This window comes from Brachyistius frenatus, unplaced genomic scaffold (assembly GCF_029030835.1).
Source record: "Brachyistius frenatus isolate BFR_SWC_R1_liver_20210118 unplaced genomic scaffold, ASM2903083v1 Contig_23, whole genome shotgun sequence".
Taxonomy (NCBI): Eukaryota; Metazoa; Chordata; class Actinopteri; family Embiotocidae; genus Brachyistius; species Brachyistius frenatus.
In genome coordinates, this window is record NW_027210622.1 from 4,323,026 (window position 1) to 4,344,836 (window position 21,811).

A 21,811-nucleotide genomic window follows, 5' to 3' on the forward strand; every position below is an offset into this window, starting at 1 on the left:
GCTTTTTTTGAATTCCCTTTATCCCATTCTTTGCCACCTCAGACCAATTCCTCCCACCTGCTGCATCACCTGACTCCCTCCCCTCCCCTTTCCCCTCTCCTTCTTCCTCCTATTCACCACTGCTCCCTTTTCAGGTTTTCACATGATTCCTGGAGTTAAGATTTTCTTACCAGTTAGTTTTTTTTTAATTTTTTTTTTTTTTAATCTAACCTGAATGTTAAACTCTTTCTCAGTGTGGGCCCTGTGGTTGTTTTAACTTGCCTAAAGTTTCACATGTGGAACCAGGCTTTTTGCTTTTTAACATACGTTTGTGTCCGGTCGTCTTCCCGTGACCTTTTGATAAAAAGCACATAGATAAATGCCCTCAGAGCACTCAGTCGTTATGACAATTAAGTTTTGCCGTTGTTGTAAATCCTTAATACTTTTCTTTGTAGAAACCTTTTGTTACTGTTACCCTCATACTGTGAGGGAGAAATAATTGGCTTCCTGTGGTGTTGCATTCCTTAACACATTTTTCTTTCTAATTAAACGCTTTAGAAGATAGAATAAAAATCCCATTAACATTACCAGCATTTTAAAACCATAATACATAAATTCACCCATTAAATTAACAAAACAAAAAAAAGGTAAAAAGAGGTTAAAAATGGGTATCAAACGTTAAAAAGATCAGTTTGTAAGATTGTGTGAGATTTTGGAACTTCTTGCAACATAAAGACCAATATAGACTTTGCAGGTAAATCAACAGCAGTTTAACAATAAGCATTGATACAGGATCAATCGATATTTGTCTAATTAATATTATGTAATGAAATGTTATTGATACTTTACTTTCTGCTGTAAAACATGGAAATAACAAATAATCCCAATTATAAAAAAATATAAACTTCCTCTCGAGCTGCTGCTCGTACAAAATTGGACAAAAATATAAAATTTTACCAACAAAATACAAAAAAATTAATATAGCACCAACAGATATTCTCGAGGTGTTATGTTACATTTCAATTGTCATTTTCGAAACGGTATGGTTTTATTTGGAGGACTCCACGGTGGAGGTGGACTGTCTCGGAGTATTGCTTGTATCCGTCTCTCTTCTCGGTGTCTCTTTTGTTCTAGATCTTTTCTTGCCTGCCAGGAAAAATAAAATAATTAAAAAATTGTCATTAAAAAAATACACACTCTTCCAGATAGCATCACCTATAAGACTTCTTCACATTGTGTCAGGTGCAATTTTACCGTTGTAGGTGCTTGAGGTGGAGAGAGTTTAAACTATTCTATACACAGTTACTGTAGGTTGTTTACTCAAGCAGTCCCAACCTAAGGTTCAGGCCCCCTCAGGAGGGGCACAACAATAATCTGTGATATCATCTGTCATGATATGATGAATAGGTGACAAAGGAAGTTCTGATATACAAATGTTGATTCTTTTTCAGACCTTTTTCTAAACTTTGCTCTGTCAAATATAGGGCCTCGGTTATTTCATGAAACTATGTGAGAAATTAAGAAAGGAAATATTGCTCTGGTAAAACAGCTATTTGACAAGAGGTCCCAGACACACTTTTCTAAGAGGTCACAAGGTAGAAAAATGGAAAATAGTGATTTAATCTTTAACAGGGTGTATTCATTGTAGAAACTTTTAAGTGACTTCAGCTATCAAATAAATGTAGCAGAGTAAAAAATATAATATTTCTCTCTGAAACAGTGGTGTGAAAGTATTAAATAGCAAGAAATGATAATACTATCACTAGTATTTTCTACTTACCAGCCAGTTCTCATACATGTCTAAAGCCATTTTATCTCTCTCTTCTTTCATGTATTGCTCCTCCTCTGCTTTATTCTGGATTTCTTTGCTCTCCGTCCTGTGTTTTTCATGGAGGACGTCTTTCTTCTTTTCACACCTGTATCATGAAAAAAGGTTAAAAAAATAAATAAAATAAAATAAAAGTTTTAGATGAGAATTACTTTGCTGTTGTTTTTGTAACAGATAAATGAAATGTGGAAAAAAAAAACATGCAGCATTGACTGCTCTCTAGTGGTGAATAAGTTTATGACAGATTTGTGTGTGAGAGGACAGGTTTGGCTGAGTGGTTCAGTGCTTGCAGCTATTTGAAAAGCACCAAGTCCATATTGTGAGGGTTTAACACTTGGTTAAACATCGACTACCGTAAGACAATTTTATGAAACATGGAAGTAAAATCCTGCCCCTGTATCCACTAAATGGCAGTAATATGTAAAGATTAGTCGTCTTCTGATAGAACAGGAGTAATTATTAACATTTTGCCCAAATATCACAACTAAAAGTTGCTATAGTTGAGCTTTACTTTACTTGATTATCAAGAGACACTCCATAGAGCCAGTGCATAGAAGGATGCATGTAATGTTTCATGACCTTTTAATAGATAATATAAGACAAAGTCAGTCAATTCCACTTACCAGTTACAAAAAGCAGATTTGCTGTCTGTCTTTCTGTCCTCATCCTTCTCTTGTTTTTTCAGCTTCAGTCTATTTTCAGCCTCTTTCTCTTTTCTGTACTTCTCTTTGAGGAGATGATCATGCTCACCTTTCCATTTCTCAAACACCTTCAATTATTATGAAAATACTGATTAACATCAGTTTTGGACACAAAACACTTTCTACAGCTTTAAGAATAACTCAGTAACTCATGTGTTTACCTGTTGAGCAGAGTGCCTCTTTTCTTCTTTCTCCTCAGTTGCTTTTTGCCCTTTTTTGATCATATCTTGCTTTTCTTTGGCTTTTGCTTTGAGACTTTCTGCCTTCTTTTCTTTCCAGGCTTCATAAGATGCAACAGCATCATCCTTTTTAGCCTCTTGTTCCTGTTTGGTTATAGAAAGATGGTGAGCAGTGTTCATGTTCAACAACCACGTACTTACTGTAATCTTTAAAGATGGTAAACTGTTCTGGAGTTCGTCGACAAAACCGATGTTTCACCTCCTTCTTCTTTTCTTTCAAAGCTTCCTCTTTCTTTTTCTGTTGCAAGTTCTCTCTTGACTTGACTTTTTTCTTTTTAAGCCATTCCTGGTGAGAGGAAGGAGAGATTTTACTTGACAGGGGGTGTACCTTAAACACTCTGATGTCCTCGACTGACACAAATAATCAGCTTCCATGTCCAGATTCTGAGTACAAAATATGTAATTTATGGCTCCCAAGGACTTGTTTTAAAATTATATCATTACTTTAAGAAACTTCAACTTTTAGAGACCAAAACTGACTTAATTTCTCTCCACCTGATATCTAATAGCATTTCACAGGATCTTGTCCAACAGCAACATGAGACATCCTCTACTTCTAACGTTCAATATGCTCTGTGCTTCTCAACAGTGCCCTTCCCCATAAAACGCAAAACACCTGAAAACACTGTCTTGATATAACTCATTCATTCTGAACAATCCTAGAAAAGACAGCACACTCACTGTCACCCACTCACTGACCTGGTAAATGGCTGCTCGGAGTGAATCTGTTGCTTGTGGCTGTGACTCTTGCAGTGACACTTTACGGTCCAAAAGTTTGAGAGTTCCCAAATACTTTGACTCCACTTTTCTGGAGCACACACTCTGAGGCCTCTGAGGGGTCTTAAGATGAGAACTTGAAGTCCTACTTCAAATAAAACAAAATGATGGTCAGTTATCATCCTGTTTAAACAGGACATGGAGCTCTATTAGTGCAGCTTGTTCACTGACCTGCTATCAAATGATTTATCATGGACGTGAGAGAGTTGATCCGAGTGATCTCCAAGGGATTCCTGAAAGAAAACAATAAACACATTTACTGAAAGTAGAAATACTAAAAATAAGACTTGGATCATATCTAACATGGGACGAAACATGAATCACTCGACAATGTATAACATGTCTTACATTAAATTCTTCAAAGGATGTAGAGTAGTTTCTCTCCTGATCTTTACTGTCACCAGAAATTAAGTCATCTAAAATAATCAATCAAAAATCAGGAGGATTAAAGACTTTGAGATACAACTGATATAAAATAAGACTACGGGGATGAACATAAAATGTATTACCTCTGGATCCAGAATCAACCGTGGACTTGGTGAGGAGCTGTGACTGCTCACTCTTATTTGAAGAGAATTTGCTGAGTCTATATAAACCTGCCTGATCTTCCTCTGTCCACTACGATGACACAACATAACAAACTTAAACCGATGAATTCTTTTTACTTTGCAGTTTAAATTGCTGAACAATCAAGCAGTGAGACACACCTGTGGACTGCAGCTCCTCACAGCAATGTTGCTGGATGCATCACTTGAGAGGGGAATTGATGCAGAGGAAGTCTGGGGCCTGCTGAGACTCTGAGATTCAGCTTCTTCAGCCGGCTTCTCTCTAGTGTGAGAGCTCAACCCAACGGTCCTTTGTCGTGGCTTGGGTCTGGGTGGCTCCCTCTCGATGACACTACCTGAATAGCAACAGGTAGTGAAAATATAAAAGTGAAATCTGCACAAATAGAGGCATGGCTTCTTGTGTTTTTAAAATAGTATCTTGTAATGAGCTAGGCAGACCTGCTGAAACCGCGTGATTGAGGCCAGACATTGATAACTGTGAAGTCTGGGAGCCTTCTTCATCAACAATGTAGCTCTTTTCCTGCGGGCCCGGAGTGTCCACCACACTGCTGTCAGACGGTAAGGGCAAAGACATGTCCAGCAGAGTATCGTCTGACGTTTGGTATGACAGAGATATACTCGAGTTCTCTGCTGGGATTTGAGGATCAGTGGACTCCACACCGCTGTTTTTAAACTGTGCATCACCTTCACTGACATTTGTGGAGAAGGACCCATTGTTGGTATAATCTCCAAAGGAGGAGTCCGGCGGCTCGTTTTCATTTGACTGTGTGTCGTTCAAGGGAGAGCGGATTCTTTGGGTTTTCAGGAATGACACTTTCTTTGTTCTACTCTGTTTGTCTTCATCATCTGAAAGCTCAAAGCTGTTGATTTTGGCTTTACTCTTCCCAGCCTTGAAAGCATCAGACCTCTTTTTTCTTGTTTTGAGGAGTTTATTAAAAATATCTGAAAAATGGTAAATAGCAAGATTAGTCAGCCACTCATCTAAAGAGTTGATATGTATTTAGATATAATGAAACTCTGCCATCTTACCGTCTCCATCTTCATCAAAGTCATCAGAGTAGGAGTACTGATCTGCTTTTGTTTTGTTTACCCTGGCAGAGATAGCGGCCTGAAGTTCATCCTACAACGACATAATACGTATCATGACATGGTATTTCACAACAGGCTTCAACTAATCCAATCATTTCTTCATTTTGCATTTGGCATGAAAAACAGACAATAAAGCTTTTACCTGAAATGTAGTTCTTTTCGATGTTTTCGGGCTTTTCGTGTAAGCCAGCGTCCTTAACTGCGGATTTGTCATCCTGAGAACTATAAACACGTCCCTTCGATTGCGTGTATTGACATTAGCATGCTAACTAGTTAGCTCCTAATCTTCCTATGCTGCGATTATAGTGAAATTACCTTCATGCAAATGTTGGTGAATGACGTGATTGCCGCATGGGTCATTACAAGTTATATCGCTCGTGATACACGATAAACAACCGAATAACACGCTAAAATAGCTGCTGCGGGTGAGCGGAGTTGTTTACGGTTACCCGGGGAAACGTGTGAAACTTTCGGGTTAAACATTGCGCATGCGCGAAACATTTTAACACTGCGCATGCTCTCAACAACTACCCAAAACAAGTCAGAGTTATTATTTTGTAGCTTGTAATGTCGAAGGATGGGTTCATGGGTTGCTCATGGGAGCATTTCTTAAAACAAAATCGAGGGGCCTATCTAAACATTAAGACAGGTTTTGGTTCTGTAATCACTTCCCCTGTTTATATTAGACATTAATAAAATCCCTTACAAATGCATTTTCAGTGTAAGAGTACAAAAATGTATTGCAAAGTTTATCTAAAAACAGCATGGGGCTTCCGAGTTGGACCATGTGATATCAAATAAACATTTGAATACAGTTTTGCACAATAAGGACCCTGGATTTTGCCTAAACACTGACACCTGAAGCACTTTAGGAGGGGGTATTCATAAATTCAAGCTCATCATAAACAAGAAGACTAATTATATCAAGCAAAGTCGTTTTCTGTGTTCATATGGGCACTTGAGTCTATTTTAAGACTTGAAATAACTAAGAACCCAACCTTTGAGGAAGAAAAGTTTATCCTAAAGTGTCTGTTATTTGCACATTAATATATAAGTGTGACATATACTTTGGTGGAAGATGTCAGGCCCTCTAAAAGAGAGAATTGTAGAAACAGAACAATTAAAAAAACAACAACTCTACTACAAGAAAAAGCCCTTCAGTTAGAATTTCATTGTTGGCTTGCTGTTATTGCTGCATTGATGTGCAGGCAGGATTTGTATGTTGTGGTTGAGCATTAGGTAGTTTAATATGTAACAAGCATCCTTTTAAAGATCATTTACTGTTTTAAATCTGGAAAGTGACAACTAACTATAGATGCACAGTACATGTGGGGGAGTTAAAAAGCACAATTCCTAAAAATACAGTAGGGCAGTAGGTGGCATGAAATAGAAACCTCAAAATAGTATACATTAGTACAGTACATGAGTAAATGGTTTTAGTTACGTTCCACAACTGCTAATCCGCTTAAATCGCTTTGTTACATATAGGAGAAATTGGAAAAAAACCAACTGATAAAACACTGATAAGCCGCACTGCAGGTGTATTTGTTTGCAATGTTTTCTCAGGGATTAATTTAAAACAGAAGATTAAAAAATTACATATTATGCAAGCTCTCAAGAAAACACTGCCACGCAGTAAGACTTAAGTCTTTTTTATTTTTTTGTTTTGTTGTAGGAAAAGTGCATAGTTGAAGCCCTTTTACTCTTAGACAGTAACAGTGTAAATTAAGGTCTCCTGTTATACCAAATAGTTCATTTGTTCATCCCAATGATCAAATACGGCTTCTGCCCTTCATTACACACAACAATTGATGGTTTACCCAACGTTTCCTTCTTCTAGTTCTTCCCTGTCATCCACCAAACAAGTCTAGAAAGTCGTAGTACAAAGAGGTCATTTGCTGATATGGAAATAAAGAGAAGCCAGATGAACTTGGCCTGAAGATGTTACAGATCATTTCAAGGTTTTAAACTGTTGCCATGCATTCAAGAAAGACCCTTCAATTTGATCAGCAATCCATGTATTTACTGATATTGGATACGGAACCCAATGCCCAGATACACTTCAATAACCACGCACAACAGAGATGTTCCCAAAATACAGTCAAGAGACTAGAAAAACAGGAAGCACTCCATCATGTAATGCAATCTAACTGCCAGCAGCACAAAAACACAAACCAATATGTTGTTTCATTTAATTGAGTTTGCATCAAAGAGTTGATTCCCTTCTATAATGTCGAGGCTGTAATTTGTGACGTTGCTGTAGGTGTACATATATGACATAAGAACAAAACAAAATTAATCACTGTACTGTTTCTATTTTTCTGCTCACTAATTGTAATTAAAGCTTTATTCCAGCTGAGAAACCTTCGCTAATATGGTGTAGATGTCAAATGAATCATTTGTTTAGCAAAACTCTTGACCAAGAAAATCATAAAGAACACTTAGAAGAAAATAAATTGTAGTTTAAACCACATTAAAGATAGTAAAGTATTTGTTTCATTATACTGTTAATATAATTTTCTTAATGCCATTATCATGTGAAGGGGAGCCCCCCAGATGCAGGGTCAAGTGAGGTTGTTCAGACAGTGTTTTTAAGAACATGTGAATGGTTTTGTTGTTTTACGCAGGTAGGTATAATGGAAACAAATATTTATGTTATAAACAATGCTATTGCATCATTGAATAATGTTCCCAATGAAAGATACATGTGAAAAAAAGAAAAGATGACAGAAAATGCCTACTGCGCTCATTGCCTCCTCTTTCCATCATTAATTTTACATAAAGACCATCTCATCTTATCTTTCACAAAAACTTTCAGGACTACAGATTGACATTGGCACTGTTTCAACACTTACATTTATTTCCTATCCATGAGATACAGAAGCTAAGAAATATAAATTTTTGATTGCTCTTATTGTTTAGACAGCTAAATTTATACATCAGACCTTCAAAAGGAATTGACAAAAGTGCTAATAAAATATAATTTTTGGCTACAAATAAGAGAAATTACAGTACACACAATCATCTTAACATGACTGAAACTAACTTTGTTAGTGCAGTTTATTTTCTTGAAATCATATCCTGTCCAAATGCCTGAAATTCATTTCACATTGTGAAACAAGTCTGTGAGCATTTATCTGTTTGTTTTTGTATATATATGTATATATATTTCCCTTGCACCTCTTCTGACTGAGGTGAATAAATCAAATATTTTGTTCACATTTTCTACAATAACCGGAATTTATTGCCACCTCAATCAAACACACTACAATAACTAAACCATCTGATATTTAAAGGGACAGACAAGTTTGTGGAAATATGGTTAAAATAAAGAGACCAGACTAGTCACTGGCTCAGGCATGTATGTAATCGAACTGAGGCCTGAATGTAAACATAGAAGACTGCTTCACTGCTTTGAAATCATATACCATGTTACTGTGAGTGAACTTCAGAATGTAACCTAATCAAATCAAAGTCATTCTGCTGGTTTAAATAAGATATGACATCGTTACTGGCACCATTAATTTTTTCAAAATGGAAAGAGTGGAATGTTTCAGAGAGACCGACGAGCCTGCCACCCTTCGTTACTCAGAAATCACCAAAACAACAATCTAACGACCCAACGGGGGAATTCTTTGCCACCCCTCCCTTGTTCCCCGACCATGTGACACATTCCTTCATTTTGAGTTCACGTGTGAGTTTCTGCAGGTCAGGCAGAACCAGAGCTGGGCTAACTCCAAATAATGCCACACCTCCCCTTTAAGACTTGATGAAGTATCACGTAGAGCCCAACAGATATGTTATCAGACAATCCTGGCTTATCACAGGTATGTTGTTTTAGTGTATATATTGGCAGAAATGCAAAAAAAAATCTTTTATGTTTTAATGTAATTGTATTTAGTTACCATTAAACTCTGTGCGCTATGTATTTGTTTTGTTTAACTACGAATCTGCACCCTCAGTCAGAACATACCTTTGTTAAAAATGAACAAATCTGAAGTGAAAGCAGCACAACTGCCAACACTCTTAAATATCCCATCTGCGCTGGTCTCATGGATTCAGTATCAGTTGGGCTCTAGTAACAAGAATCAAAGACAGATCTGCAATGCCATTAGAAGAGGAAAAAAAAGAAAAAAAGATATGGGTATGAAGGTTGACAGGGAGATGGTGCCGTCCTGGTCACAGTTACAGCAAACTGTGCAGCTCCAGTCAGAGAAGGTGGATGACTGCTGGTGGTCTGCCTCCAGTGCTAGTCGATAGGTGGTGCTGGGGGCTCTCTGCCATCCCTCTGCAAACCAAGACAAGAACAAGTTAATTCTTTAAAACGACAGCAAGTGAACACTCCTGGTGATGCTGTCAAGGAGCACATTCTGAATCCAATATCATGTCAGTAATTGGTAAGCATCTGTCCCAGGAGGATCTTATAAAGACATCTACACATTTCTATTAGGTTGTAAACACCCAAGTTCTGAGTACCTTTTTTTTACACATTAACCAAATACAGCAACTGCTTAAATGATTTCTGTTTTTGGAAAAAGCGTTAATGAAAGAGACTGGTCTAAAACTAAATCATTAATACACATAGGCCTACAAAGCCAGTGTCAAACAAACCAAAACTTGTAATATTCAGTCGCCTTTGACGACATGCTGGCATTTGAGTCTCAAAAAGACCGTTTCTGAATTTTAATCTGAAACATACAAACATAAAATGACAGTAATAACAGAAGGCCAATAACAGCAAATCAGTAAAGTAGAAACATAACCTAACAATGTATTCGCGTATATAAACTACTCTAATAAACCAGGTCACATGGAAAGACTAAGTGTTCACATGCACTGTGATAAACTGTTTATTGTCACTGTGTATACATGTAGCAGGCTAGTAATCTGATCTGTGCCCCTGACCTTAGTTTGGAAGCAAACTAAGGTCAGTTTGCTTCCAAACAGCAAACTGACCTTATTGTGTGTTTATTGGGAGAAGATGCTGTGTGATACTGACATCACAGGCAGAAGGAGAGGCAGAAGGGAATCCAACAGTCAGATGTTCAGTATTTGGGGACTACTTTGTGTTAGTTTCAGGTTCAGTTAGACTTTGGTGGGAGTTATTTTAAAAAACGAGGACACATGGCTTCGTAAATATTTTCTCCTTCATCCCGCTGCTCTGCTGGTACTCTGATTGTCTGCAGTTTTTAGTCATACATGATGCAGAAATCTGCGTCCTTCGGGAGATATCAAGTTTCTCTAATCCCCTGAAAGAAACCAAGATTTTTTTTTTTTGAGATTTAAAATATGAGATTATTGCAAAATGCTGACAATAACTTGGTTACTTAAGTGCAAAGCAAGCACTGAATGATACATAAAACATGTACAAATATATGGGGGATGCTGATAGGACTTGTATTGAGTATTGAGTTCGGCTGAGCACTTGATCCGGCCTCTTATCAGTCTGATTAAAGATCTTAATTATATATGTTTATGGGCTGTGACTGGTCACTACCACAAACACTTATGGTTACTTTTTTCTAATTTCATGTTTGTTTTACAGAGATGCTCTTTTTAACAAGAGCTACTCGAAAATCAGCTAAAACAGGGCTGTAAACAGTTCTAACTTTGTAAGTGATAATTATAGATGTAATGACTACAATACATGACACCAAGCACAAAACTGTCTTTGGTATTAATCATCTCTTTTATTTTATTTTTAAATCAGTCATAGTCAGCTTTTAGTGTTCAAGTTATTTTCTTCGTTAATCTGTAAATAGGCCACTTCTGTCTTCTTCTAACTGAAGAAAACCAGATTTCCTCTGATAAGAGAAAATTCTCTCCTACATTTGTTGTGCATGAGGTGCTTTGAGTGACAAAGCAAAAGCCAAGCAGTGACTTTAACATCAGCAATATCATTGTTGTTGATCAGTACTGACATTGTGAGGTCCGTTGGGTTTTCCTGTAGGACGGGCACCCCTGAGACTGGATGGGCGTAGCAGAAACAGGACCAAAGCCACCACTGCCCATCCCATCATAACCATGGGGAGGGTGAGGTCACCTCCTCCGCCCACTGACCCATTGGGACCTGGCACTGAAAACAAACACAACAGGGCACACATGTAATCTAATATTTTTGATTTGAAAATGTGTCAGAGTGTGGCCACATGTCAGTTCACACATGCTGACACATTATGGAAAAAAACACGAGATCAAATATGAAGGGCATTTAGAACTGTTTTTACATACGTTCCTGAGGGCACTCTGTGTCTGTGCAGTAGGACTGAGATTGCCTGAGCTGAAAGAAGATTGCAGAATTAAGAAATGGCAGTTATTTAGTCTGGTCACAACTGACCTCATCTGGAGAAGGAGAAAACACAGGAGCTTCATAAACACACTGCTAATTCAACTTTGTGTCATAAACCATAAGATGTCTTTATTTTTTACTTAATTACTGCTCATGTATATCCATGTGTTGCTTTGGCTAAAAAAAAAAATCTTTGTAGTTTTAAAAATTCGGCTTTATTACTTTAATTTTTTTTTTTTTTTTAATTGTTTCATTTAATGAGATTTGTTCTATTTTTGTCTGTTGTTGTGCAGTTTTTTGCTCAATTGATGTATGCTACATAAATAAACTGACATGACTTCCTTGTTATGTTAACCACATAATATGGAGCACATATTTCACATGCAAACAACCCTCCGAGCTCTGCCGGCTTCCTGAAATATTCTGTCCTGTTCTGACAGACTATACAAATCCTTTGGTCATTTGGAAAACATCCTTTGAAGCTGTAAGAAAATCAGAAGGCCCAGAAAGAGGCCTCAAGCTTTCAGCCAACTGCAGCTTGCCATGCAAGTTACACCTGTGCACAAAGAACAAATGAGGACATCTGGAAACTCACACAAACTAACTGCAGGCAACACTCTTTATTATACTCGGAAACTTACTTTATCACCTCATCTTTGACAGCACATTTTCCATTAAGAAAAGCCAGAGTAGATTTCCAAGCACAAAGCAAACCTGACGGTACAGTGCAGCAGAGTCTTTGCATGGCAGAACTGATAGGGCCCTCAAGATAAACACTGAGCAGGAACCAGGATGTGTTGGCTCAGTGTCACTCAGTAGTTTTCATTTCCCTCTCCCCTCCTTCCCTGAAGACTTTCATTTGCTTGCGAGTTGTGCATTCCTTCTCTCGACTTCAGCCTGCGGGATTAATAAAGTATCTAAGTATCTATCTATCTATCTATCTATCTATCTATCTATCTATCTATCTATCTATCTATCTATCTATCTATCTATCTATCATTAAATCTGTAACTTAGATTTCAAGAGACACAGAAAACCTCTCATTTCTGTTGCTTACCAGGTTGATGAGGCGCCTCATGGCATACTCCTGGGTGCAGATGCACTCACAAGGGTCGAAGCCTCCCTCCGCCATTTCTCACCAGACAGTATTCACCTTGGAACAAAAGTACCAAATGTAACTAGGACGTACATGAACAAGTGGGAGAAACCTAATGCTATCTCTTGTCAGTGCTGAGCTCTATTGTTGCTCTCGGATTAGGGGGAGGAGACTTCTCAGTTAAGGGACAGTCAGCAAACTTTCAGGATGTACCATGTAAACAGTGACCGCTTCAGATTTCGACTATTTATGTTTGTAGCAGCTGCCGGACATGCCAATCAACATAATCAAAGAGCCCAAATGATACAGATGATACCACTATTGATATGTGTGAGTAACTTTCCAGAGCATCATATTCAGTCTTTTTTTTTTTTTTTAATATTAACATACACAATAAGTTCTTATAAAAAGTTGGTAATTCAAAGAATAGTGAACAACATCTGTACAAAGTAGATTTCCCAGTTGACAAATAAAACTCCTTCCACCAAAAATTATGTAATTGATACACTGCCTCAGAGAGCCCTCAAACAGATCTTTTTCTACCTCCTTCCTTGCTTATCTGCAATAAGTAAATGCCACCCAATACAGTATATGTCTAGCTGACGTTTGTAGCCCAGTAAAATAAAATGTCAGACACGTTTTAATTGACTTTTAAGACTGCCTACATACACTCAGTGTGCCATTTATGATGTGTAGGCAGTCTACATGCACCTTTTAACAAATAAACAAACATTAAATTATACTTTCATGCCGGTTATATTCTTCAGGTCTTGAAAAGAGGGGATTCTTGCTTTATACCGAGGGGGTGTTTCGATTATTTTCCCACTCCATATGCATCATGGGACTAAATAACAGAAACACCTCTCTGATCAGCGATACATTTCAACAGCACGACATACAGCACCTTTCTGAGCATTAAAACCATGAAGCAAAGATTAATGGCAGGACTGTTGCACCAGACTGCTCCAAGCTGTAACATCTAACATGTATACGTTATATTTTCCATGGGTATGAGCGGCTGTCTGCGCATCTGTAGAGGGACGAGGAAACAAAACCATCGGTAAATTCGTCATGATCCAGCTGAAATCCTATCACAGGCAACCGCTGTCTCGACTTCCTGTTTAATCAATATTTTATGCCCAGTAGCTTATTGCTAATGTAGCCAGCCAACACAGAAGTCTCACACCCATATCTGTTTTTTTTTTTTTTTTTCTGTTAATAATTGGAGACAGATGTGCCAACAAACGGCATCGAAACGCGACTTACTTGAGCTGTGTGACGTTCAGAAAACGACACCTGTCTTTAACAGGCCTGTGTTTCACTGCTGTTCTTCACAGACAGCATCAAACTGCAGACATGTCAGCTTCCCGTCTGTGTTTTGTTTAATACACGTGAGCCGACCAGCTAGTCTTCATGACTGACATCCGGGACCTCGTGAGAAAGGGGGGGAGGGGGAACCAGTCCCAACGTAACCAACACGTACAGGGCGAAATAGACATCTCTAATAGGGCCAAACATTTGATGGGCGGGTCTTTAAGCCAATCACAGTAAGGGACGACCATCCTGTCGGAATAGTAAACAAATATTGAATATTCCAAATATATCGGATATTAGGAACGTTTTACGGAAGGTTTATCATTAATAAACATTAATAAACATTAAACTAGCTGTATTTTCCGCGGTTTATTTTACACAATTTCATATTTGCCGCCCTGTCGGTCAAAAAATATAGCACATTACACGTTATTTTAGTTTCATAACATGTAGCAAAGAAGTGGTGTAAGAGGTTTCACATGAAGATCTGTTTACCAATTATTTAGATGTTATAACCATTGGATTACATGACTGCCTCATAGGGCTGTTTATTGGTAAGAATCTGGCAATATATAATGTATATTAATATCATAACACAAGGTTTACAAATCAATATTTTAAGATTCTGTAAGAAAGGCAACATATTGAATTTTTTTCAATCTAATCCCTCCTAATCTATTTTCTGTCACAGTTTCCGTTCTTAGATTGGAGTGAAGAGTCAAATGGCCGAAAATGGATTACAACACTACGATCTATAGCAGTTGGGGGTTTAAACACATTACAAAATGTTCAGCCACATCTCTTGGCATATAAACTATTAATTATCCTGTCATCTTCGAGGTCACTTTGTCTGGAGTGATTTTGCATCATATCAGGTCATTTTGTCTCTCGCAGCTGTTTTGTGTGTCTTTGTAGTCATTTAATGTCTTTTGGAAGTTGCTTTGTGACACTTCTCATTTTATATCTGTTTTAGTCATTTTATGTCTAATTGAAATTGTTTCACATTTCAACAAGTGGTTTTGAACCCTTGTGTGTCTCCTTGCAGCCGATATGTGTATTTATAGTTATTTCATGTTTTTGTTTTGATCTTTTACACCTGTTTGTTGTCGTTTTATGTCTGTGCTTTGTTGTGTGTCACCTAGGTATTTAATACCTCTCTTAACCGCAAACACCATATCCTATTGTGATTGTTTTATGTCTTTGATGTCATATTTGTTTGTAGTTGTTTCAGATCTCAACAAGTGGTTTTGCAACATTTTGTATCTCTGTGTAGTCGTTATATTTATAGTCATTTTATGTTTGTTTGTAGACATTTCACATCTCTTTGTAGTCATATAATGTCTGTTTGAAGTTGTTTTGTGTCTTTTTGTAGGTATTTTATGTCTCTTTAAACTACAAACACTTCCTTCCCCTTTGTGGTTGGCTTGTTTCTTTGATATAACTTTATGCCTGTCTGCAGTTGTTTTATGTCTATTAAAAGTTGTCTTGTGTCTTGTCATTGACTTTCGAACATACCCTTCAGACAGAGGTTTTGGATCCAGGGGCCAGTATGCCGTTCCAGGGGTTAAATGTAAGGTTTGAGCTAAAGTATATAATTGTGTGCACTGTTATCAGCTGAAGTGTCAGCTGGCAGCGATAGTCATTTGAGTTAAAAAAAACAAAACAAAAAAACAGTTTAAGCTTCTATTTTCTCCCTAATTCCAGTTTACAAAACAGTTTACCAAAAAAAATGAACCCAACAAATCACGGTCAGATGTGAAATCCTGACAGTAATCATTTTTAGAAATCAGATGTGCTAAAGCACATGATGAGAAATGTCCTGAAGGCAAGTTTGAAAAGAGCATCAGCCCATGCTGTCTGTGAGCAGAGATCATTAATGAAAGTTCCAGTCGGGGCTCCATGCAGCTGATCTGTGTGTGTCTGCATGTTCTGGACTGACTGAGGCTGTGCGCTGGCTGGCTGGCAGGCGGGCAGGCGGGCAGGCAGGCGACGGTGAGCTCCCTCGGAGGTAAAAAAAAAAAAAGAAAAAAGAAAAAGAAAGAAGCGCTGGACAGTGAAAGTGAAAGGAGCTCCATAACCGAGCAGGCAGCCCCCCCTGACAGGCAGAAAACCCAGGGAGAGAGGCCCCCAGGTGTTGCTTCCAGGCAGCAGCTCAGCAGACACGGCCATGGCTAACATCGCAGTCCAACGGATCAAGCGGGAGTTCAAAGAAGTTCTCAAAAGCGAAGAGGTGCGGCTATTTTTTTTAATTTTTTTTATTATTATTATTTTTTTTGGTGTAACTTCTACTCAGCTCCATCTTTGTTATTGTTTTCCACGCCGTGAAGGTGTTACGGTGGTCCGTCGCTTTTTGTGGCAGATTACAGTTACCTCGGTCAGGTGTTGGTTGTGTATCGCGGTCGGTCGGGCCCAAACAGGAGAACTTCAGCTAGCCGTAGCCTCACGTCGGTTTCGTTTCGTGCCGCCTCTCCCCGTCGTGTCAGGTGGGTGCGTGTTCAGGAAACACCGGGGATTCAGCTTCGGTCAACTGACAAGGCCCCTCTCGTTCCTAACGAACAATACCGCATACCTTTGGTTAACGACCCACCTAAAACAAGCCTACTTCACACACACACGCCTCACGCTCGGTACCGCGGCTGTTTAATAATGCAGGTCAGTTACTGTCAGCGCAGTTTAGCAGCTTTTTTATTTATTTATTTATTTATTTTTTAGCTCGCTTTACGGCAACGTTATTTTGACATCTCATCCACAGTTAGCATTAGCCCGTGGTGTTGATCTCCGGATCAGACACGCTACACGGCCGGTTGGACTCCGTGTGGGACAAGTCGCTGTCGTTTAAAAAGAAGCACGTTGTCACGTTACTGTCACTGTAAGTGTGTTATTATGGGGTTTGTGGTGAACTATCCTGGATCCACTAGGAAGCTATCTGGGTTGCTAACGCAAATTGTTTCTGTCGTTTCCTCTTGAACAAAACCGACTTTTAATTTGTACGTAAACTGACGTCACTTGTGACTTTTAACAGCCGACATGTCTTCAACGTAACTTCATGTTGACAAGCTCATTATCACACTTGATATAAAAAATAATAATAATAATTTAAAAAAAAAAACATGCCCAGACACAGGCTTGAGACCTGGGTGTCCACTGATCACCAGAGTAAATCGTTGTGTCTGTCCTTTTGTCCCTCAGACGAGTAAAAACCAGATTAAAGTAGATTTGGTGGACGAGAACTTCACAGAGCTGAGGGGGGAAATAGCTGGTCCTCCAGACACACCGTACGAAGGTAACCTCACACCTGCATTGTAATGACATGACACAACACTGCTGCAGTATTAAGGTGTTAGGATTTGTCAGTAGGATACATCTATATTTGATCATATTTCGGATATGGTAATATCAGGACATATGCCATATTTTGTTGTCTTCTCCTGATTTTAAAGGCTTCATTACAGTAAAGTGATGTCATTTTCTCAACTTCCCAAACCGGTCTAGCTGTTCTATTATTTGCTTTTACCCACATAGTCATTATATCCACTTTACTGAAGGTTATTTATCAAAAATCTCATTGTGTTAATATTTTGTGAAAGCACCAATAGTCATCCCTACATTATCGCTGCAATGAGGTATTTGGTCAAACATGTATCTTGTCTTCTTTTTCTTTCTGTAATAGGTGGCAGATATCAGCTTGAAATAAAAATCCCAGAAACGTATCCTTTTAATCCGCCAAAGGTATGTATTTTAGCCTGCTACCTTGTCTTCTCAGAAAATGAACGATTCGCTTAATGTCCTTTGTGTTTCATTTGTTGTGTTAATTTAAATACATGCAGACAGTATTATTCTGGTCAGCATCTTGATCAGCATAAATATGTTCTGATTTCAAAACCTTAAATTGTTAATCTGGTTTTGAAGGACCTGAATAAAATCTGATTATATCTATATCTGATTGGAATCTGATTATATGAATCACGTCTGAGTAGCTGAAATCACATGAGATCTGATCTTCATGAATCCTTTTAAAACCAAATTTGTATGTTGCTTGTGATACAGTTGAAAAAGCATTTTGCAAATTGTAAAAAGCTTATTTCTTCCCATCACCTCACCATTCTTTTCTGGATAACTTCTCCCATCTGTCTCTCGTAGGTGCGCTTCATCACTAAGATCTGGCACCCTAATATCAGTTCTGTGACGGGAGCAATATGTCTGGACATTTTAAAAGACCAGTGGTGAGCGAGACGTGTTTGAATCTCCTCCTGTGCCCAACGTTCCTCTTGTGTCTCTCCCCCTGCCTCCACCTCTCAAATAGAAACAAAACAAAAACACTTCCACTTACATTTTCCGACTTTAAATCTGTCTCACCCAGGGCAGCTGCCATGACCCTGCGGACGGTGCTGCTGTCTCTACAGGCTCTCCTTGCCGCAGCAGAACCAGATGATCCACAAGATGCCGTAGTAGCAAACCAGGTGGGAAAGACTTTCGGTTGAAACAGTGGCACTGCCCAGCACTTCGCCTTGTGGCAAACAGCGTTTACTGAAAAAAAGAAAAGAAAAAAAATAAAGACTACAAAGTTTTATTTAGGTAAATGTTGGTCGTTAGATAAATGGAGGCATTTGAATAACTCAGTCTGTCTCTCTGCCTTGTTGGCTAATTTGTTTTCTTTTTATGTGAAATTGATCTCGCTGAACTTTCTCTCTGAATCCTCAGTACAAGCAGAACCCAGAGATGTTTAAACAGACTGCACGGCTGTGGTCTCACGTCTACGCGGGCGCTCCCGTCTCCAGTCCCGACTACACACGTAAAATAGTCAAACTCTGTGCCATGGGCTTTGATAAGGTCAGAACCACTTTCTGGTTTTCTTGTACTGGTATATGTATACAGTGTGTAAAACACAGCGCCGTGTGGAGCAGGAGGATCATCAGATGATTTTTTTTTTTCACACTTTTCTAATATTTTATGGCCTGAAAAATTAATCGAACAAATATGAGGCAGATTAATATATAATGAAAATAACTATTAGTCTCACAGTCTTATTGACAGCAGGCTTTTCAGGGCAAGCAGGGTGTTTCTAATTTTACTGTGGTAAATGTCAAAGGATTTACCTTTTAATGAGACACATTTAATTCAAACATAATTACTATTCACGTGTTAAACAAAAAAATCTATTCTGTTTGCACATCCAAGGGTTTCCCTACTATTATAACACTGAGGCATCACACCCAGGTGTTTTTTTACTGCACCCAAATCAAATGAACAAAAACAAAAAAACTATTTTGAGTGCCAACTATTAGGATGATAAATTTGCAGTTCAAATCCAGTCACTCTAAACCCTATTTTACCAATTTGTAGTCATTTTTTTTTATATATATATAGCTCTCAGGGTGCTATTTTAAAATGAATATTGTAAAGAAAATAGTCTAAAATGTTAAAATGCACATTTTTTTAAACTAGCCTCTGACCTAGACCTAAAGCCTCCAAAAAAAAAGGGGAAAACCCTGCACATCTAAAAAAAAAAAATGATGAGCAAATAACTTTCCTTTTCAAGCCATTCTTTTAGTTTTATTAAATTTCTGTTGCATATTGCCCCCAGATTCCACAAATTTTAAGATTATTCCCCCTTCTCGTGTACAGAATGCAGTAATAGCGGCCTTGTCTTCAAAATCCTGGGATGTGGAGACGGCGACAGAGCTGCTCCTCAGCAACTGAAGCTCAGCCAGGTGTGAGGATCCAAAACCTCCTTTCATCACAGCATCGATCTCCTCCCTGGCACCATTCCACCATTGCCTTTTGTTAAAACAGACAACACCCCATTCACCACAGCAGTCTGAGCCTTCTTCAGATTCGTTTGCTACATCACCGGTAGCACCACCGTTGCCAATATGCACACCACCCTGTTGCCTGTCTGATTCCATCTATCCATTACCCAGAGTCGTTCCTTCCACTTACTCGTGTGTTCCTGTAATTAGCCCTGAAAAACTTTCAACCATGCATTTTATCTTCCATGCCCCTTTAATTATCATGTCTGAACCTTTTTTTTTTTTTTCTTCATCAATTTGTGTTTGTTAATACTGCAAAGGGTCAAACAACTGCCATCGCCTCGTGGGTGAAATGTAAAAGGTAAAACCGGCACACTGCTTTTAAACATCATCACCGTTTTTTCCCCTCGGGAGCCAATTGGACCGTGTGTCAAGATTCTCTCTTACAGACTTTTAGTACTGTAAAAGTCTTGCTGGATTAAATTTACTTTGACTGGATAGTGCTGTGCATGAGCAGTGTAACTGGGTTTTCCCTGACCAATTTATCATAGATACTAGAAGAGATCACACACACACATCCTCCGACATCGACACACATGCCCATGAGACAAAAGTTATCTGTAAATAGATGCGTGTAAATTTGAAAATACAATGGGGATATACTTTTTTTCTTACATGGCATTGTAAAACAAATTATTTTAAATATAAACTATGCCTAGTTTACACTTATATGGAGAGAGATATCTTTTTACACTTTTGTGATCCATGAGAAGTCCCTCAATGTCATCCCCCCCCCCTTCTCATGATTGTTGTTTGGGGTGGCACAGCCAAAATCATGGCCCTGATGGCACAGGAGGTTAACAGCCAGCTCGGGCCCCTGAAGGTCATTATATGCCATCTTTTTCTGCCACAACACAATCCAGCCTTTTCCTGTGTCTTTTATTGTCTTTGCATGTTCTGTCACCTTTATTTCATTTGGCCAAAAGATGTGGTGGGTGTCTGTTCGACTTAACATCCCTATCGGTCTTGTGAATCTCACAAAGCTGATTATCTGCTTGGTAGCTCCAAGCACGCTCAGTCTGGCGTCGGATCTGTGGGGAAGCCGAAGCATTTTCTAGTGATTTTCCGAGTTTGTTACTGGCTGATGTTTTCCTCTGCCCTGAACAGATTCATCTCACACACTTCGGGAAGAAATGAGTGAATCTGAATTTGGATTTGGATTTGCGGTGCTGTGTTTTTGTTACTCATTTCAGACCGGCCATTTTTCAATCATAGACACACTGTCAGCCACGGATTAGAGGAACTGATCACTAATGCTTAAGAGGTGGAGTTGTACCATTACGGATCTGATCTAGCAGCACTCAATCAAAACTTTGGCCATATATACACAACAGGTATATAGGTGAGGTCCTATATTCCCAGACATGCTTTACTACACAGCCAAATAAAATGCTCTTTAAAGGTCATCTTTGAATTATATTCTTGAGTAGTAAGAGGCTGGAACTCCTCTGTTATGAAGTAGATAGCAGGCCTGCACAGTGTTTTCACACATTTTGATTTGAGGTACATGGACTGCAAAGACATGCTTTGCATATAGAGAAGTAGGGTGTAGAAGCATCCTCACACAGGGCTGTTTTTTTTTTTTTTTTTTTTTTTTTAAGAATTCTCTTCTTTTTGCTTGACCTCCAGCTCAGTCCCTACCAGCAGAGCGGAATATGACAGTATGGCATGGAGTTAATGTGCTGCCTTCCCTGCGGAAACAAATTTTCAGCAAGAGCCAAAAAAACAAAAAAAGAAAGTTCACGGGCAGGTAGCACGCACACACCTTCTCCTTAACATGTAAATAGCTGGGTTTGGTTCTTGGTAAAGAGCCATCTTGTAATCACCCGAGTGCACTGTTGAGCTGCATTTTGGAAGAAAGGACTACAAAGGAAAGAGGCCCCCCTCCTCCAGTCGTTCTCACTATGTACAATATTGCACGATGACGAAGCATAAAAAAAGGGGCTGTTGCATCTCGGTTTCTCCATTTGGATAGAGACTTCTTTTCCTTTTTCTCGGAAGCGAGCGTCAGCAGTATAAAAAGCATGGTTATTTATTGTGACAGTGTCATGTTTCTTTGATTAAAAAAGTGGAAAATCAAGTTTGCTTGTGTTTCTGTAAACTGCTCTTCATAACGCTTATCA

The 21,811-nt window shown here is 38.6% G+C and overlaps 3 protein-coding genes across 5 annotated transcripts; 1 reads left to right on the plus strand and 2 right to left on the minus strand.

The window, feature by feature from the left end:
* Positions 1-557: 557 nt before the first annotated feature.
* Positions 558-5,637, minus strand: map9 (microtubule-associated protein 9). Of its 2 annotated transcripts, XM_069697487.1 has the most exons (13): positions 5,322-5,637; positions 5,120-5,210; positions 4,529-5,032; positions 4,232-4,425; positions 4,034-4,142; positions 3,873-3,940; positions 3,696-3,757; positions 3,447-3,609; positions 2,947-3,033; positions 2,670-2,831; positions 2,431-2,576; positions 1,760-1,895; positions 558-1,125 (listed from the first exon to the last, which is right to left on the minus strand). In XM_069697487.1, the coding sequence occupies exons 1-13, from the start codon at positions 5,391-5,393 to the stop codon at positions 1,006-1,008; spliced, it is 1,914 nt and encodes a 637-aa protein (XP_069553588.1). In that variant the 5' UTR covers positions 5,394-5,637; the 3' UTR covers positions 558-1,005. The 2 variants fall into 2 exon arrangements, with proteins under 2 accessions (XP_069553588.1, XP_069553590.1); XM_069697489.1 differs by lacking the exons at positions 3,873-3,940; positions 4,034-4,142.
* Positions 5,638-6,815: 1,178 nt separating this feature from the next.
* On the minus strand, positions 6,816-14,001 carry smim14 (small integral membrane protein 14). Of its 2 annotated transcripts, none has more exons than XM_069697490.1 (5): positions 13,831-13,989; positions 12,526-12,621; positions 11,411-11,459; positions 11,101-11,255; positions 6,816-9,467 (listed from the first exon to the last, which is right to left on the minus strand). In XM_069697490.1, the coding sequence occupies exons 2-5, from the start codon at positions 12,598-12,600 to the stop codon at positions 9,429-9,431; spliced, it is 318 nt and encodes a 105-aa protein (XP_069553591.1). In that variant the 5' UTR covers positions 12,601-12,621; positions 13,831-13,989; the 3' UTR covers positions 6,816-9,428. The 2 variants fall into 2 exon arrangements, with proteins under 2 accessions (XP_069553591.1, XP_069553592.1); XM_069697491.1 differs by lacking the exon at positions 6,816-9,467 and adding an exon at positions 9,474-10,428 and having other exon boundaries at positions 13,831-14,001.
* Positions 14,002-15,803: 1,802 nt separating this feature from the next.
* Positions 15,804-21,768, plus strand: ube2kb (ubiquitin-conjugating enzyme E2Kb (UBC1 homolog, yeast)). Its single transcript, XM_069697496.1, has 7 exons — positions 15,804-16,108; positions 17,068-17,161; positions 17,549-17,607; positions 18,019-18,101; positions 18,239-18,338; positions 18,580-18,708; positions 19,504-21,768. Exons 1-7 carry the CDS (start codon positions 16,046-16,048, stop codon positions 19,576-19,578), a joined length of 603 nt encoding a protein of 200 aa, XP_069553597.1. The 5' UTR covers positions 15,804-16,045; the 3' UTR covers positions 19,579-21,768.
* Positions 21,769-21,811: the final 43 nt, after the last annotated feature.